Genomic DNA, 18,317 nt, shown 5'->3' on the forward strand with positions numbered 1-18,317 from the left:
TGGAGACTACCTCTAGCCCACACTTACACCCATCCAATGTTTGTAATCTATGAGGGGGAGTGAACGAACACACTCGGGGAGAAGAGTAGAGAATCTGACTGCAGCCTGTATCTGTGTATAATATGGATTTAGCTCTGCACAGTATCCTCAAACTATTTTGATTGTATTCATAACAGCTCACCGTTCCATAATGAGCCTATGCATGTTTATAATGCTTTCATATAAGACAACTGCCAATTCAATTAACAACCACAACTCCAAATTAATAACCAGCAATATAAAACAATAGCAGTAGCGTAAAGAGAAACGTCATAGTCTATACATTGTTTCAGAGATGAAAAAAGTGCCGTGTTCTCTCATTTATAAGCCTAGAGAACAGTAGGCCTATATCCAAAATCCCATGTCCTTTATCATGCCTAAATGAATATTAAAGTTGACCATTAAATATACTACAAATTAATGTGATCGATTTTAACCATGCATCACGGTCTGTAGCCCTCAACTATTTGTTTAATGTTCCAAGGGGCTCGTTTCGTCCAATACATTATTTTTTTGTCCAATAAAAAGAAGGTGGTCCGAAAAAGACTGCTCTTACGTTTTCTTCATTTTGCGCACGCGCAGAATGGCAACATTTCCAGAGGTTGAGACGAGAGAGTAACCGGCTGCGAATGAGTTACATTAGAAAATAAAAAGCTTTTTGCTTTTTATTTTTATGATAATATTTGTTATAGTACAAACCAAAACGCCGTATTACTCGAGGAGAACTTTACTATTGTTAGTGCGTCATGCTTTTCAAACATGGGCCGCCGATAGACATTGGATTAAGGAGGAGAAAAGTTTTAGAACACCATAACTGGAACTCAAACTAACCTCGGAGATGAATTTAGGTGTTCCAGCAAACGCACTGTTGTTGTTTCGTGCTTGTGATGAAGGAGACTACGAAACTGCTCGAGGGATTCTTGATCCCGGGGTGAAAGAGTCCGGGAGGCAAAGCAGACTGCGGTCAGAAGCGGGATCGGAATGCAATGTTGTGGACATCACCCGGGGACTCTCGCTGGTGCCAGTGGATTGCACAGATGAAGAGGGCAACACGGCGTTGCAGTTCGCCTCGGCGAGTGGACATGAGAATCTGGTCCGATTTCTACTGCGGAAGGGGGCTTCGGTGGACAGCCGTAACAACTATGGCTGGACGCCTCTCATGCAGGCTACAAGGTGTGGTTGCTACCAGTTTATGTGCTCATGACATTGGTTAATAACGTATACAGATGTTAAATGGGTGTGTCCCCGATCAAAATGTTATAATTGTATTATAATATATGCACAACACAGAAGATTGTGCATGATAAATAAAACAATCCATACTAGGCAGGGGTGAGTTTCCATAAAGATCATCTTAAAGGTAGACTCAGCGAAATGACGTTGCCACGAGCAGCACCGCAGATATTGGGTGTGTTCGAGCAGTAATGGTTGGTTCTACATTTACATAATGTACCTGGAGGGAAATGGGGGAGGGTCATGCTTTTTCAATTTCAGTCAAGGGGAGGGTTGAGTATTTTTTAAAATCTAGTCCAGGGGAGGGTCATGTAATTGGTAATTGATGAAATTTCAATATTTCGCAGTGTTTTAAAATTAGTTGCTTAGTAGACTATATATCAGTGTGTGCCTGATACCGCCCCTCATCTCTGATTCTCCACTGGGCGTGCAATATCAAGTGTGCCTATAGGCTATTTAGTGTGGTCTCAATCAAATGATCCATAGCTGGTCGGGAAGATGGCGGAAACTAAGGTTTTGTTTGAAACTGCTAGTGAGTCGGGTTAAGATAATAGTACAGAAAGTGAGAATTCGTGGGTTACCGTGGCGAAGAAAAAGCTAAACGAGAAGTAAAGCTGTGGTGGAAAATAGGAAACCACTAGACTCGTTTTTAGTCTGAGTGAGGGTTTGGATCAATGCTACTTGGGAAATCCTTTCAACATCTCAAGGAAAATCTGGAATGTGTGGAGTCGGTGAGGGTCACAAGAAGTGGTCTTATTTAGATTTTTTGTGTGTCTGCGGAGCAGAAGAAGTATGTTTTGACTCAAAAAGATATCGGAGTGGAATGTTTCCTGCATGGATTTTCGTAGCAGGGCGCCTATCAAGGGGGTTATTTCTGAGTTGGCGCAAGAAATAAAAGCAGAAGATATTACTGAAGGTATCGATGGAGTGGTTGGTGCATGCCGACTGGCCTGTATGGTGGATGGAGAAAATAAATTCACTTAATCCATGCTACTGTTCTTTGATGAAGAGTTTCTCCCTTCTCATATAAAGTTAGGATTAATGAGATACCCTGTAAGAGCCTTTGTGCACAAGCCCCTTCAGTGTCATAAATGTAAAATATTTGGTCATGTGTCAAGTGTGTGCAGAAGGGAAGAGTATCATATGCCAAGTGAAATGCTACATTTACATTACATTTTAGTCATTTAGCAGACGCTCTTAACCAGAGCGACTTACAGGAGCAATTAGGGTCAAGTGCCTTGCTCAAGGGCACATTAACGTCATTTAGCAGACGCTCTTAGCCAGAGCGACTCACAAATTGGTACGTTCACCCTATAGCCAGTGGGATAACCACTTTACAATTTGGGGGGGGTTAGAAGGATTACTTTATCCTATCCCAGGTATTCCTTAAAGAGGTGGGGTTTCAAATGTCTCCGGAAGGTGGTGAGTGACTCCGCTGTCCTGGCGTCGTGAGGGAGCTTGTTCCACCATTGGGGTGCCAGAGCAGCGAACAGTTTTGACTGGGCTGAGCGGGAGCTATGCTTCCGCAGAGGAAGGGAGCCAGCAGGCCAGAGGTGGATGAACGCAATGCCCTCGTTTGGGTGTAGGGACTGATCAGAGCCTGAAGGTACAGAGGTGCCGTTCCCCTCACTGCTCCATAGGCAAGCACCATGGTCTTGTAGCGGATGCGAGCTTCAACTGGAAGCCAGTGGAGTGTGCGGAGGAGGGGGGGTGACGTGAGAGAACTTGGGAAGGTTGAACACCAGACGGGCTGCGGCATTCTGGATGAGTTGTAGGGGTTTAATGGCACAGGCAGGGAGGCCAGCCAACAGCGAGTTGCAGTAGTCCAGACGGGAGATGACAAGTGCCTGGATTAGGACCTGTGCCGCTTCTTGTGTAAGGCAGGGTCGCACTCTCGAATGTTGTAGAGCATGAACCTGCAGGAGCGGGTCACCGCCTTGATGTTGGCGGAGAACGACAGGGTGTTGTCCAGGGTCACGCCTAGGCTCTTCGCACTCTGGGAGGAGGACACAGCGGAGTTGTCAACCGTGATGGCGAGATCATGGAACGGGCAGTCCTTCCCCGGGAGGAAGAGCAGCTCCGTCTTGCCAGGGTTCAGCTTGAGGTGGTGATCCGTCATCCATACTGATATGTCTGCCAGACATGCAGAGATGCGATTCGCCACCTGGTTATCAGAAGGAGGTGAACATGCACCTGAATTCCTGGAGTGCCCTGTTCGGGTGAAGGAGAATGAGGTGGCAAGGGTAAGGAGTGTCCAGCTTGTCTCCTATCTGGAGGTGGTGAGAACATTGGAAGGAACGAGTGGCGGGGAAGAAACAATGGTAGTAGAGCCACCACGACCAGTGAAGATTTCTCATCAACCAAGGGATAGTGAAATGCTACATGTTAAAAAGGTGGACTTTGTTTTATTTATTGCAATGTTTTTTAAAAATTTTTATTCAATACCTCGTCCAGCTGGTGGCTGTAATGCACCATTAACATTGGATGCCAACCGCCGTTAAAACCAATCGAAGAAGATGAGCCATAGTTTATAGGCTATAGGCTACCAAGTGCATGCTCAGAGAAGCACAGAGCAAAGTTATATTTCTAAGATAGCAGCTGGGATGGTGTAAATAAAACTAGGCTGCATTACACACTGAAATGGATATTCCAACCCTGAGCCCCGGCCTGCTCTGCTCTTGCTTATCAAAAACGTTTTTGTGTGCTACCTAACCAATGGCTGTGCTTTGTAGGCGGTGCCAGTTCAGGAGGAGAGTCAAAGGATTCTTCCAAAAATCATTTTTGATTAGCCTAGTGCTAAAAACTTTGCGTGGAACTAGCCTATAGCGTATGTTCTGTTCCGTTTCAGAGATCACATTTGATAGCTTACTACTACTATAATTGATTTTATTATGTTTCTTGCCCATGATGTAGTCCTGTTTTATCATAGTTATTGACCTCACAATAAGCCAGATTCTAGTAACTTACGTTGTGGTTCTGAAACTTGAAGCAGCAGCTGCGGCACCATCAATCGGAAATGGACAACTCATGGTGCTGAAAGTAGGCTCGCGCTTCAATGGTCTTAGTTGTTGCGGAAATTGATCCACAATTATGTTTACTTAGAACTGCATCTATGTCATATTGCTGAGTCTACCTTTAAAGGGATAGATCATCTTAATGATAAGAACCAAATGCTCTCCTCGGTTTTGACTAGATGGTATACAGTTTCCCAGAATTGACTTTTCGTAGCAGGTTAGGATAATTAATGTGGCATGTTAGGAGAATTAGGTTAAGGTTACAAAAAATGGTTATCAAAAATTCAATTTGTTTCAACTTTTGATGTCAATTTGACATAAGCTGTATCTCATCTAGACATGACCACTCTCCTCTCTCCTAACACTTCCTGGTCACCTGTGTACCATGTGACCTATGACCCCATGTGAGAGTGCCCCTAGTCTTCAAAACATTAAGCATTAACATCATTGTGCGTCCATTGCCTACCAATGGACTTAAGATGATCTTAGTACGTTTTTGGAAATCTTTGGACAGTTCCATGACATTGTCTTGTCGTCCACTAGGTTTGGCCATCTAAATGTGGCCCACATCCTGCTGGAGAACGGGGCGGAGATGAACGGCAGGAACCGGATGGGGGCCAGCGTGTTGACTATGGCGGCCAGAGGCGGTCACACCCACGTGGCCAAGCTTCTCCTGGAGAGCGGCGCCTACGTCGATGACTACGACCACCTGGCACTCGCCGAGGGCATCACCAACGGCAACAACAGCGTCGGAGGCGAGGGCGGAAGGGAGTTCATGGATATCACGGCGCTCCTTGCTGCCTCACAGCATGGCCACGAGGCATCCGTTCGCCTGCTCCTGGAGTGGGGGGCGGAGGTGAACTTTTCCCAGAAGACCACGGGTTGGGGTGCCCTCATGCTGGCCACGCTGAGTGGGAAGGTGGGCGTGGCCCAGCAGCTGGTGGAGCGGGGGGCGGACCCTGACCAGGTCAACGTGCTGGCCAAGACTGCCTTCGAGTTGTCGCTGCAGCTCAAGCAGAGGGATGTCAAGGCCTACCTGGACTCCATCACCACCGTGCGCCCACAGCCAGGTATGGAACAGCCACGAGTTCACTTCTCTGTCCAGGTGTAACGAAGGTGGTTTGGTGAACCACACTAATGTGATGAGTAACCCAGCCTGAGACCCGAAGACTTGCGTTAGCTTTCCAATCTAACGTCTAGGCTTTAGCTTGGCGGGCTAACACAGTCGTGTGACATGTATGAGACCCGAATTTGAACCCTGGTCGGTTGCACACTGTCGGAAATCAGTTTTCCAGTATTTCCATTACGCCTACTTAGGTGGACTGGAACAGACCCCCGTCTAACTCTGTTACCCCTGCCCCAAAACCTTTAGGCTAGGTTTCAATTGGTTTAGGAAATGTTATTGTTGGCAAGCCTTGATGCTGATTCAGGGATCTCTGTCCCGCTGAAGAAACATTCAGGAGAAACACTAATTTGATATGCAGTCAAATTAGGCCAACAAGGCACAAAGCAGAGTTTTTCTATTTTTGATATGAGTGTCATTAGTCAATACACAGATAAGATTGCAACAAGTTCATCTTTGAGACTTAAAGGAAGTCTTCAGCAGATCTTGTCCTGGTACCTCATCGGTAGTAGTCTCGATTGTTGTGAACGTTTTCTAATTCACTCAAAGCTGTGTAACATGTTTATTGTAACACTACAATTGACACTCAAGTGAAAGTAAAGTATTGGTCACACGTTGGGTGTCTAAAAGAAAGAGACATTGTTACAGAGTTCCCCCTTTAGACACCTGTTCTCTTTGATGTGCCTCTTGTGTTTGGCCATGAAGTACACAGGAGGGAACCTGAATTTGAAACCTACCCTTGAAAACGTCTGAGCGCTGCATTTCTTTGACAAATTGTTGTAATAGCAGGGCTGCAGATAGAAATGTCACGAATAGAGCTGACATGATTCCTTACTCTACATGTCAGAGAGGCAAGTCTGTTGTACATCATATATTTATATCTGAACGTCCCACAATGTTGTGGCCTTCTGAACATAGGTAATGAAGTGCCACCTTAAAGGGATGGTTCACCCCAAAATAAAAAAATGTATTTGGATGTTTTCTCCCTCAAATTCATGTGTAGATCCTGCGAAATGCATTGGGAGAAATCTGCAGGCCTCCATTCCAAATGAATGGGAAAGATTGGCACCATTTAAGCCTAGTAGTTAGATGGATAGTGCCAATATTTCCCATTTAAAACAGACACAAGACCACCTTCTGAGCTATAATGAAAACAAACTTAGATTTTGGGGTGAGCTATCCCTTTAAACATCTGAAGCTTCCTAGAATTTGTTCAGACAGTTACCCATTATAATGAGTCATGACTATCAAACAGGCAAAGCGTCAATACAGGACGAAGATGGAATCCTACTACACCGGCTCTGATGCTCGGCGGATGTGGCAGGGCTTGCAAACTATTACGGACTACAAAGGGAAACCTAAATGCCCTTTATGCTCGCTTTGAGGCAAGCAACACTGAAGCGTGCATGAGAGCACCAGCTGTTCCGGACGACTGTGTGATTACACTCTCCGTAGCCGATGTGAGCAAGACCTTTAAACAGGTCAACATTCACAAGGCTGCGGGGCCAGACAAATTACCAGGACGTGTACTCAAAGCATGCGCGGACCAACTGGCAATTGTCTTCACTGACATTTACAACCTCTCCCTGGCCGAGTCTGTAATACACAACTTTGTGGCCAAGCACGACCCCAACACCATCATTAAGTTTGCAGACGACACAAGGCCTGATCACCAAAACGATGAGACAGCCTATAGGGAGGAGGTCAGAGACCTGGCAGGACACTTTACCCCTACCTACATGTCCAAATTACCTCGACTAACCTGTACCCCCGCACATTGACTCGGTACCGGTACCCCCTGTATATAGCCTTGTTAGTGTTATTTTATTGTGTACTTTTTATTTTATTTTTTACTTTATTTTATTTAGTAAATATTTTCTTAACTCTATTTCTTGAACTGCATTGTTGGTTAAGGGCTTGTAAGTAAGCATTTTATGGTAAGGTCTACACATGTTGTATTCGGCGCATGTGACATAAAATGTGATTTGATTTATTAACTATATCTGCCTGTATAGCTGGAAAGACAACTTATGTCATTGGTGTGGTGCAGATTGTGTACAATGAATCTTGCCTTCTTTGAGCCCTAATAAAAAATAAACATATTTTCTGCATGCATCTTCCCTAATGTTTTGGCAGTTCAATTGATATAACAGAGATCAAATTGTATTTGTCACATGAGCCGAATACAACTTAGAGTGAAATGCTTACTTACAAGCCCTTAACCAACAATGCAGTTTTACGAAAAAAAATAAGTGTAAATAAACAATTGATAAGCAGTAAAATAACAGTAAAAATAACAGTAGCGAGGCTATATACCGGGGGTACCGGTACAGAGTCAATGTGCGGGGACACTGCTCAAGTTTTCTCCATATCACTACTGCATTCTTACAATGCATACATTGGTATTTTATGCTATGGTAAGCACATTAACCTTAACTACAATTCAGGACGAAAAGGACCAGTCAGTGTTTTGAGTTCCCTCATCCGTCTCCCTGGCTAGCAGTCATGTGATTGTGGTCCACTCTCCTGGTGGTTTTGGACTGAGCTTTGTTGACTCAAGCCTGTACAACTCTCCAGTATTTCTCCACTCAAGTGTTCCCTGTCTTCTTCTGGTACCCAATGTGACTGGGTTCAGCAGTAGGGGTAGTGCGTGGTGGTGCTGGGTAACATAGTTAATTGTGACCATGTAGGATTGTTGCTTTACCCACTGAGAGGTTTTCAGTTCTTAGTACATTCATCTTCTGTTCTTTTAACCCTCTCATAGATGACGAGAAGAGGAGACCAGATGTCTTCAGTGCCTTGAAGTTAGGTGAGTTTAGCGGACGCAGACACATACTAAACAAACAGAGGTTTGCCTTGTGAGAGGACGTATTGCATTGTAAGGGGAAAGCTGTCGTATTGAGTTATGTCTGCAAGAGTGGGCATACCACTACCATGCATTTACAGTAGGTAAACCAACCATGAATGTAGTTCAACCAAAAAGTCATACCTACACCTTCCCGAAGTAGGGACTGTGAGTTTGAGAGAATCTAACATGGCACTGGGCAGTCTTACATGGTTGCTCAATGCAGTCTGTCGTAATTGTAAAATCCTGGGAGGGAAGAATGTGTGGGGTCTGTGAGGGCTGAAAACATTTGAAACTTTTGGGTGGAGGCCAGAGACCTTTGTTTCAATAAGAATGTATGTAGCTGGAATTGAGTGGTCTGTGGTAATCTTGTGTGTGCGTTCATACGCATATCTGTGTGTGTGTTTGCACATGTACATGTGTGTGTCCCCCAGGAAACTCCCAGCTGGTGAAGGAGATCTTGGAGGAAGACCCATCCCAGGTGAACATGGCCAACCCGGACGGCGCCTCTCCCCTGATGATAGCAGCAGTCAGTGGGCAGCTGGAGGTGGTGCAGCTCCTGCTGGAGAAGAGCGCTGACGTGGACAAACAAGATGGAGTACACGGCTGGACGGCCCTCATGCAGGCCACGTACCATGGGTAAATATGTGACGCGTGACCGCCTTTTTGGTTATACTTTCTTGTTCTACACAGACAAATTCACAAACACACAACGGCTAAAACACATATAGAGTCAGGGTGATTTTTTAAAAGTTGTCTTCTAATCTAAGCTTTTCTTCTTTCTTACCTGTGCTCATAGGAATAAAGACGTGGTGAAGTATCTGCTCAGTCAGGGTGCAGATGTCAACCTGCGAGCCAAGAATGGATACACTGCTTTTGACCTGGTCATGCTGCTGAATGACCCAGGTAAAGCCACGACACAACCAGCCGCTGCTTCTGGGTGTACTGGTGTAGATAGTCAGTGTGAAGTGTTATAATGCATTTGCACTGTGATATGTGTTATCATTGCTAGTGCTTAGTACACCTGGTAAACCCAATGCACCCCAGTCACACTCTGCCATTTTCTTGGCCACAGACACTGAGCTGGTGAGGTTGTTGGCGTCCGTCTGCATGCAGGTGGACAAAGACAAGGGAAAACACCGGGGCAGGACTCCCCTCACTGGCTCCAAGAGCAGGCAGTCTCTCAACAACGTCCCCGTACCACCCGATGACAGAGGAGGACTAAAGGTCAGGCACTGTTTAGATCAGGGCCAAATTAAATCAGATTTTGGGCTGCATTTCGCCCGCGGGCCGTATGTTGTGTACTCTCAGTTTATTATCATATGACACATGACACATGACTACTGTCTCCTTCCTGTCCAGTCATGGTGGAACAGGATGTCCAACAGGTTCCGGAGGCTAAAGCTCACCCACACTCTAAGGCACGGGCTGTCCTCCAACCGCCTGGCCCCCTTCCCAGACGAACCTGAGGTGCCTCTGGACGCCACCATGAAGGCTGAGAGGAAGAGTGTCACCCCGAGCGGAGCGGTGGCGCTCCCTGCAGCCCCGGGGAGTACTGACATCAGCACGGCCTGGACAGCCAAGAGCAAAGACAGTGGTGAGACATAGGGGAAATAAGACTTTTCCAAATAACAATGTTCCAGTTTTTGTTTTGGAAGCTGAATTTTTGTAGTATTTAATTTTACAGTATAGTCAGTTTAGAATAAGCAATACTTAAGCTGTCCTACTGATTGTACATGGATTGTTTGTGAGAAATAGGAATTGAACAAAGTATGGTAAATGTCTGTAAGTGGCATTTCCTAGAAACCATCTTGATTCCCTGATGTTTTGAAACGGTTAATTTTTCACAATGGCCATATTCTTCCTGAGAGATTTAGTTGAAACATTCTATTTTGTGGTCAGTGGCTGAAACAGTTGGGCCTTCAATACAGGAACATGAGAGAATGTCAAGTATGGTTCTACTAAACTACCTATTTATTTATTTGAAAGTGAATTTGTATCTGTTTCATAGGTCTTGGCAGAACGGGCACAGAAAAGGATGACTTTCTAATAACCGCAATGGTAGGAATATTTACATTTGAAGAGGTTTTGAATTTAAATTAATTAACAATGATAAGCCCTGTGGCTACATTTAATTGAAACTTCAGTTGACGTTAACAGTGGAGTCCTGTGTAAAACTGCTACACATTGTGGATATTATTGACAAAACGGTGAAAATAGAGATGCTCTGTCCGGACTGGGGACCATAGCCTATTTACTGTGCATGCTACTGAATAGATAATGCAATGCTGGTGTGATTGAATTGAACTTCTACTAAACTTTCAGCTGAGAAATGGGGCGCCCCTGACCCGTCTGCCCAACGACAAGCTGAAGGCAGTGATCCCACCCTTTCTGCCCCCGTCGAACTTTGAGCCGTGGAACTCAGACCGCTCCCGGGTCATCAAAGAGGGCAAGAGCGAAGCCTCACGGCTGCCCATGCCACAGAGGCCCGGCAAAGCCAACTTCAACAGCAGCGGCAACTCTGACATCGTGAGTCACGTGTTGTTGATGATTTTCAAAAGAAAATAAATTAACTGTAATTGAAAACCACTGATAAATTGTGATTTTGGAGTGAATTTTGGAGTGAAGAAAAAGTATTATTTCCTTGCATGCTGTGTCACAGACCTCTATTAGTCGTGTGGTGAGCAGGTCCATTAAGTTCCCCAGCCTCACCAAGGGCCCCTCATCCACCTCCCCCTCCAACTCAGGCAACTACCACTCCCCCCACTCCTCAGGGGGCTCCAACGGGGTGGCAGGGCTCAACCGCCATGGGCCAGACTCTCACAACCGCTCAGGTACAGGCATATGAAAACACACTTGGCTAGGTGTCTCACACACACACACTTTCAGACTATTAATCTATGAGATTTGAGCAGACAGCTAGTGCTAGTACTACTCAGTGGTAGTGCTACCCCTCATGGGCTGCGTTTCCTCTCTTCCCCACAGGGGGCAGTTCAGACAGCGTCCTGTCTCAAATTGCTGCCCAGAGGAAGAGAGCTGCAGGCCTGTTAGATCCAAAGGCCCAGGCAGCAGAGGTGCCAAGCCCCACCCCTGTGCCTGCTCCTTCCCCCACCGTGCCTGACATCAGTCTCCCAGACATCCACAGCACCCCCAGCCTGGTGTCGAGCGACGTCCACTCCAGACGGGTCAGATATAATATTGATACATAGAAAGACAACATATTACAAGCCTTGTTATAAGACATTTATAAAGGCTCATACACGCTTACAACATATCAGTGTTAACTAGCAAAACATGATCAAAGTGATTCACACCCATCTATTTTCTTTACAGAAAGCTGACCTAAAGAACAGACCCCAGTCTGGGAACTCCTCCACCTCCAAGAGCACCTCTCCCACCCTGACCCCGTCTCCATCACCCACCCCCAAGCCTCCCCCGGGGGACTCCCTGTCCTCCGCCTCCTCCCACCCGCGCTCCAAGAGCAGCGGCGGCTCCAGCAGTGGCACCATCACCGACGAGGGTGAGCCAGTGCATCTCTGGTTTGTATGAATACTTTAAAAACACACCCTTCCTCTGCTTATCTCTGTTGATCTCTCACTACACCCAGATGAGCTGTCCAGTATCCTGAAGAAACTTTCGTTGGAGAAATACCAGCCCATATTCGAAGAGCAAGAGGTATGCGTTATCCTCACTATAGCTTAAGCCAATGTGTCTTTGCTACTTATCCTAAAATGTTCATAGCTGTGGTTTAAATCTCATGTCATCCACTCACTCAGTCAATGTGCATCCATTACAGGTGGATATGGAGGCCTTCCTTACTCTAACAGATGGAGATTTAAAGGAACTGGGGATTAAGACGGACGGGCCTAGACAGCAAATACTGGCAGCTATTTCTGAACTTAATGCTGGGAAGGTGTGTTTTCAATATTTACTCACCCCCCTCTGTGTTCCGTGCCTATCTATTTGTTTATTTCTATGTGTTTAGTTACCAAAGAGAGATCACAGCTTGATACATCCAATTAAAATGTATAAATACAATGTATTATTATTATTCACCTGAATTGTTGCTGCAGGGGAGAGAGAGGCAGATTTTACAGGAGACCATCCACAACTTCCAGTCCTCCTTTGGCAGCAGTGCCAGCAACCCCAGACCACCAGGACATCCACGCTGTGAGTGTTATGATGTCACACACCCCTAACCAGGATGTAGGACACATGGCGTCCGATTCCAATATTACAAGTTAACATCCCATCTATAAACCAATGTCTCCAACACTTCCTTAAGTTGCTTACATAGCCTGACTGTAATTAGTGGGCCTACATGGTAATCATGGCTGTAACTACATATGAGGACACAGAGATCCGGACCTCTGTAATATTTTCTTATAAAAAATGTGTACACAATACAGAAAATAAATTGAGTCAACATCTAAATATTGCTCCCAGCATTGATCGAAGCTCAGAACGCTTATATTCTTGATCTGACTGAGTTCTAACCGTGGCTGCCTCTTTGCGAACGAGTAGAATCATGAAGAGTGGTATGTTCGCCTGCGTCCCCCGGATTTGCCTCCTGGATGGATTTGCCTTTTTAGCAGCACATTCACCACTCTCTCAAACGGCTAGCTTCGCCCTCTTGTGGCACATGTCGAGGGCCTGAGACGTGAAACGAACCACCCCAGCTCAGTCGGCTAAATAGAGATTTAGGCAAAACTAGAGACGCTGCTGACAGTGTGTTTGCGAGATTTCTGACAAAATTAAATTTTAAAACCGTCCCACGACTCCTGCCATGTCTACAGACCGCCTCCAAACAAACAAAAACCGACTCTCGGAGAATGAGTGCACAATTGGTAGTCGCTTATAGATATGTCAGAGACTTCTATTGCAGTAATGTAGAAGGGCTCTGGCTAGTATTACTTAGTCAGCTAGAAGGATGAAGTAAGAACCTAACGTTACACGGCGCCTACCTCAGCAGGAGCAAAAAATACGCTACTAAGTTCTCATAATAACTTTGCTTTACAGAGAGTAGGCTACTGAGACAGACAGTGATGTGGCGCTCAGTGGTGAGGCTGAGGCAGGCTGCAGTGCATGCAGGAGGAAGGGGAGAAGACCTAGGGAGATGGGAAATGAGCGGAGAGAGAGAGAGAGGTTAGTACAGTGGTTCCATGGGGCCCCCTTAGCAAATCTGTGCTAATCTTATCAAACAAGTTAAAACAATGATATGTTTCTATATGAGCATCTCGACATGGCCTATCTTCCCTATAGGCCTACAACCAGCAGTATACCACCCTGCATCCCACTGCTGGCTTGCATCTGAAGCTAAGCAGGGTTGGTCCTGGATGGGAGACCAGATGCTGCTGGAAGTGGTGTTGGAGGGCCAGTAGGAGGAACTCTTTCTTCTGGTCGAATGTTTTTATTTATCCCAATGCCCCAGGGCAGTGATTTGGGAACATTGCCCTGTGTAGGGTGCCGTCTTTCGGATAGGACTGTGGTCACTAAATATCCCATGGCACTTATCGTAAAAGTAGGGGTGTCCTGGCTAAATTCCCAATCTGGCCCTCATACCATCATGGCCATCTAATCATCTCCAGCTTCCAATTGGCTCATTCTTCTCCCCTTTAACTATTCCCAGGCCTCCCGAGTGGCGCAGTGGTCTAAGGCACTGCATCGCAGTGCTTGTGGCGTCACTACAGCCCCGGATTCTATCCCAGGCTGTGTCACAACCGGCCGTGACCGGGAGACCCATGAGGCGGCGCACAATTGGCACAGCATCGTCCGGGTTAGGGGAGGGTTTGGCCGGCCGGGATTTCCTTGTCCTATCGTGCTCTAGCGACTCATTGTGGCGGGCCGGGCACTTGCAAGTTGACTTCGGTCGCCAGCTGGATGGTGTTTCCTCCGACACATTGGTGCGGCTGCCTTACGGGCTAAGCGAGCAGTGTGTTAAGAAGCAGTGTGGCTTGGCAGGGTCATGTTTCGGAGGACGCATGGCCCTCGACCATCGCCTCTCCCGAGTCTGTAGGGGAGTTAGTCTTGTCCCATCGCTGCAACTACCAATTGGATATCACGAAAAAGGGGTAAAAGTTAAAAAATATATATATATAATAATATTCCCTGGGTCGTTGTTGTAAATGAGAATGTGTTCTCAGTCAACTTACTTGGTTAAATAAAATAATTAAAATGCAAACCATAGTTCTAAAAATGTCATAAGTTTTCGTTTATATTGGTGGTTTTTCGTCTTGTCCATTACCTTTTTTTTACCACTACATCACTGATATTAAAATACAGAATCGTAAGTAATATTCTAATAATTCATGTGAATGTGATAATACAATCATCTGTGTGCTCCATTGATGTCTGGTTGTGCGGAGCTTGATTAGTAATGCCTAGGAATACAAATGTGAACGCTATGTAATTTGTGAAACGAGATCTATGTAAAGAGTTTATGATTTTATGCAATTCATCATTTCAACTGACTGAACAGTCGCTGATGCTACGCGTCAGTGTGAATCATTTCTCATATTTCCCCCCGTTGTGTTTGTAGGTTGAATGAGGTGAATGAACCTACAGCAGCAGGGGTCAATTTTGCTTGTTTTTGCTGATCTCCAAATAGCATTTTAAAGTGTTTTAATTGTATAGAAATGCAGTAAAAAAAATAAAGAATCCTTATGGACCTCCCTAAAACCCTGGTTACGGCCCTGATGGTAGTCCTTCTGTCCTGTAGCTCCTACAGGCTGGGTCCGACACCAGGTGCGCACCTCCAACAAGAGGTAACGGCACCACGCTGCGACCTCGGACCAACCGTATAGGTCAGAGATGACCCTATAGCCCAGGTGTGAGGAGACTCTACTGGACGCCAGCGTTCCAGAGCACTGCTGAGTGTGGGAGGACGCTGCAGCACCGAAGGGACCCCCAGGGGATGGCGACCCCACGCCCAGCGCCCTGCTGCTTACCGACAGAGCACAAAGTGATGTGCGGCCATCCTTTATTGCCATGGCAACAGGGCTGTCATGCCAACTGCTGACCAGGAGGGGAGATACAGTACAGGGAGTGAACGGGTACTAGGAGAGAACAGACCTAGGCATGTCTTAATGGATGTGGGAGATGAAAGCCTTCAGGCTGAGATTGAGACTGTTGGGCACTGATTAATGTACTAAGTGAGAACAGACCTTCAGGGATGGTTTCCTAGACACAGATTAAGCCTAGTCCTGGATGGTTTCCTAGACACAGATTAAGCCTAGTCCTGGATGGTTTCCTAGACACAGATTAAGCCTAGTCCTGGACGGTTTCCTAGACACAGATTAAGCCTAGTCCTGGACGGTTTCCTAGACACAGATTAAGCCTAGTCCTGGATGGTTTCCTAGACACTAAACCTAGTCCTGGACTAAAAAGTACATCAAGAGAATCTCCATTAAACATGCTTCTGAGTCCAGGACTAGTCTTAATCTGTGTCTGGGAAACTGGCCCGTAATGTAAAATCAAATGTTATTTGCCACATGCGCTGAATACAACTGGTGTAGACATTACAGTGAAATGCTTACATACAAGCCCTTAACCAACAATGCAGTTTTTAAAAGAAAAAATATGATTTAGAAAAGTGTTAAGTAAAGAATAGATAAGCAAATAACTAAAGAGCAGCAGTAAAATAACAGTAGGGAGGCTATATACAGGGGGGTACCGGTACAGAGTCAATGTGCGGGGGCACCGTCTAGTTGAGGTAATGTGTACATGTGGGTAGAGTTAATGTGAATAAAACTGAATTTGGGAGATAACATTTTGAGGCTGGGATTAAGATTGTCACATATTGATGATGTAAGTGATTGGAGGAATTCTGGTTTGCCAGAATGATGAGGAAAGATTGTTTTCCTTTTTTGTTTTTATTTGTTAATTTTTTGCTTTCTACCGCCTTTCTCTTTTTCTCCTTTATTTTTTACTATTAGTTAGTTTTGTAATATGTTTTCTTGTACAAGGTTTCGTGATTTGTGTGTAAGCAAAGTAAGTACATTTTAGTCTGATGATGAATGTGACTGGCTGAACTGTCATTATTAAAACCCATGAAAAGATGGACATAGTGTTTTCTTTCGTTGGAATTAGGACTGCTGACAACCTACACATTGCTCTTTACAGACTGTTGTCCACACTAACTCTCAACTTTATGTATGATGGTTTCCAAAAGATATTCATGTATTTTCCCATAGGAATATACTCAACACTCCATGCCGCTAGATCAGGGATGGGAAACTTTGAAATCTTCTCATCATGAGGGGCCGCAGTGGCTCACGGGTCTGTATACCGACATCCATACCTACACATGCAGAGCCGGCCCTAGCCTTTTGGGGGCCCTAAGTAAACATTTGTAGGGAGCAAAACAGTGGACACAGCAGAGAGAGAGAGAGAGGGCAATGACCTGGTGAACATATCCACACATATGTGACAAACTCAGCAAAAAAAGAAACGTCCTCTCACTGTCAACTGCGTTTATTTTCAGCAAACTTAACGTGTAAATATTTGTATGAACATAAGATTCAACAACTGAGATATAAACTGAACAAGTTCCACAGACATGTGACTAACAGAAATTGAATAATGTGTCCCTGAACAAAGGGGGGGTCAAAATCAAAAGTAACAGTCAGTATCTGGTGTGGCCATCAGCTGCATTAAGTACTATAGTGCATCTCCTCCTCATGGACTGCACCAGATTTGCCAGTTCTTGCTGTGAGTTGTTACCCCACTCTTCCACCAAGGCACCTGCAAGTTCCCAGACATTTCTGGGGGGAATGGCCCTAGCCCTCACCCTCCGATCCAACAGGTCCCAGACGTGCTCAATGGGATTGAGATCCGGGCTCTTCGCTGGCCATGGCAGAACACAAGTATGGCTGGTGGCATTGTCATGCTGGAGGGTCATGTCAGGATGAGCCTGCATGAAGGGTACCACATGAGGGAGGAGGATGTCTTCCCTGTAACGCACAGCGTTGAGATTGCCTGCAATGACAACAAGCTCAGTCCGATGATGCTGTGACACACCGCCCCCAGACCATGACGGACCCTCCACCTGAAAAAGGGACGTTTCTTTTTTTGCTGAGTTTAGTATGCAATTTTTGGGGACTGCTTTTGGCTAGTGAAAGCTACGTTCAGAACTACTGGCAAAAACATATACAAAAGTACCGGAGAGTATCTTTAACTTCCGTATATTTAGTTCTGTCTTTTTAGCTATCTGTGCTTTAGTCGTTTTTTTTGTGTCCCACCTTTGGATGGCGTCACTGTTACTTATTTAACCTTTCACTTTGGATAAAATCTTCTGCTAAATGGTTATATGTATTGGGGGAAGTAGCCTAGAGATTAGCGACAAGGACCATTAGCTAGAAGGGGGGATGGAGATTATCTGGCCACCGAAAGGCTGCTGTTTGAGATCCCAGGTATCATCTACTGTACTGTTGTGCCCGTGAACAAGGTACTTAATACCTCAAATAGCTCCAGGGGGCACTGCACTGCAGCTGACCCTGTGGTCTTCACAAGATCTGTGTGTGTTCTGTTGTGGGAGAGCAGAAGGCAGATTTCCATCTCATCAGAGCTGGACTAATAAAGTTGTATTCCCAGTCTGGCCAAGCAGCTAGCTCTCTGGTTGCTGGTGTCCTGCAAGAAATGGAAGGCCACAAGTCTACCGGGGAGAATAAAAGGATCCACAAGGAGCTACTGAGGGATGTGAACAGGTTCCTGAGATTGAGATTTTATCCAGAGCGATTTACGGGAGCAATTAGGGTTAAGTGCCTTGCTCAAGGGCACATCGACAGATTTCACCTAGTCAGCTCTGCGATTCGAACTAGCAACCTTTCGGTTACTGACCCAACCTCTTAACCGCGAGGCTACTACCCAACCCAAAAGCACCCTTTACTTCCATATTGCAAGTTGGAGCCTTTAAAAAAATGTTCACTGGTGGTATTGTGGAATGTTCCTGAAATACTGGGATCTGCATTTGTAACATTATATAATTTTTGTTATCTCTGCTATATTGTAGGTTGGCTATAACTAACCAGTATTGCAGATTGTATGATAATAAAATAACATTGTT

General features: G+C 45.5%; 1 protein-coding gene across 2 annotated transcripts; it reads left to right on the forward strand.

Annotated features, from left to right (window-relative positions):
* The first annotated feature begins 633 nt into the window (after window positions 1–633).
* Window positions 634–15,508, forward strand: LOC121569215 (ankyrin repeat and SAM domain-containing protein 6-like). 2 transcript variants are annotated; one of them, XM_041879984.2, is made up of 16 exons: window positions 634–1,212; window positions 4,830–5,356; window positions 8,174–8,218; window positions 8,689–8,893; window positions 9,054–9,160; window positions 9,330–9,481; window positions 9,617–9,851; window positions 10,266–10,315; window positions 10,580–10,783; window positions 10,917–11,088; window positions 11,240–11,439; window positions 11,588–11,774; window positions 11,862–11,929; window positions 12,051–12,167; window positions 12,328–12,424; window positions 14,973–15,508. In XM_041879984.2, the coding sequence occupies exons 1-16, from the start codon at window positions 878–880 to the stop codon at window positions 15,020–15,022; spliced, it is 2,751 nt and encodes a 916-aa protein (XP_041735918.1). In that variant the 5' UTR covers window positions 634–877; the 3' UTR covers window positions 15,023–15,508. The 2 variants fall into 2 exon arrangements, with proteins under 2 accessions (XP_041735918.1, XP_045077354.1); XM_045221419.1 differs by lacking the exon at window positions 14,973–15,508 and adding an exon at window positions 13,274–13,736.
* The last annotated feature ends 2,809 nt before the right edge of the window (window positions 15,509–18,317 follow it).

Source organism: Coregonus clupeaformis, chromosome 7, assembly GCF_020615455.1.
Source record: "Coregonus clupeaformis isolate EN_2021a chromosome 7, ASM2061545v1, whole genome shotgun sequence".
NCBI lineage: Eukaryota > Metazoa > Chordata > Actinopteri > Salmoniformes > Salmonidae > Coregonus > Coregonus clupeaformis.

Bases quoted from the DNA above. Each gene is read 5' to 3' on its own strand.
- LOC121569215 (XM_041879984.2), top strand. From the start codon at position 878: ATGAATTTAGGTGTTCCAGCAAACGCACTGTTGTTGTTTCGTGCTTGT. The intron at 8,219-8,688 runs GTGAGTTTAGCG...TGTGTCCCCCAG, and splicing joins CTTCAGTGCCTTGAAGTTAG to GAAACTCCCAGCTGGTGAAG. The intron at 11,440-11,587 runs GTCAGATATAAT...TTTTCTTTACAG, and splicing joins GCGACGTCCACTCCAGACGG to AAAGCTGACCTAAAGAACAG.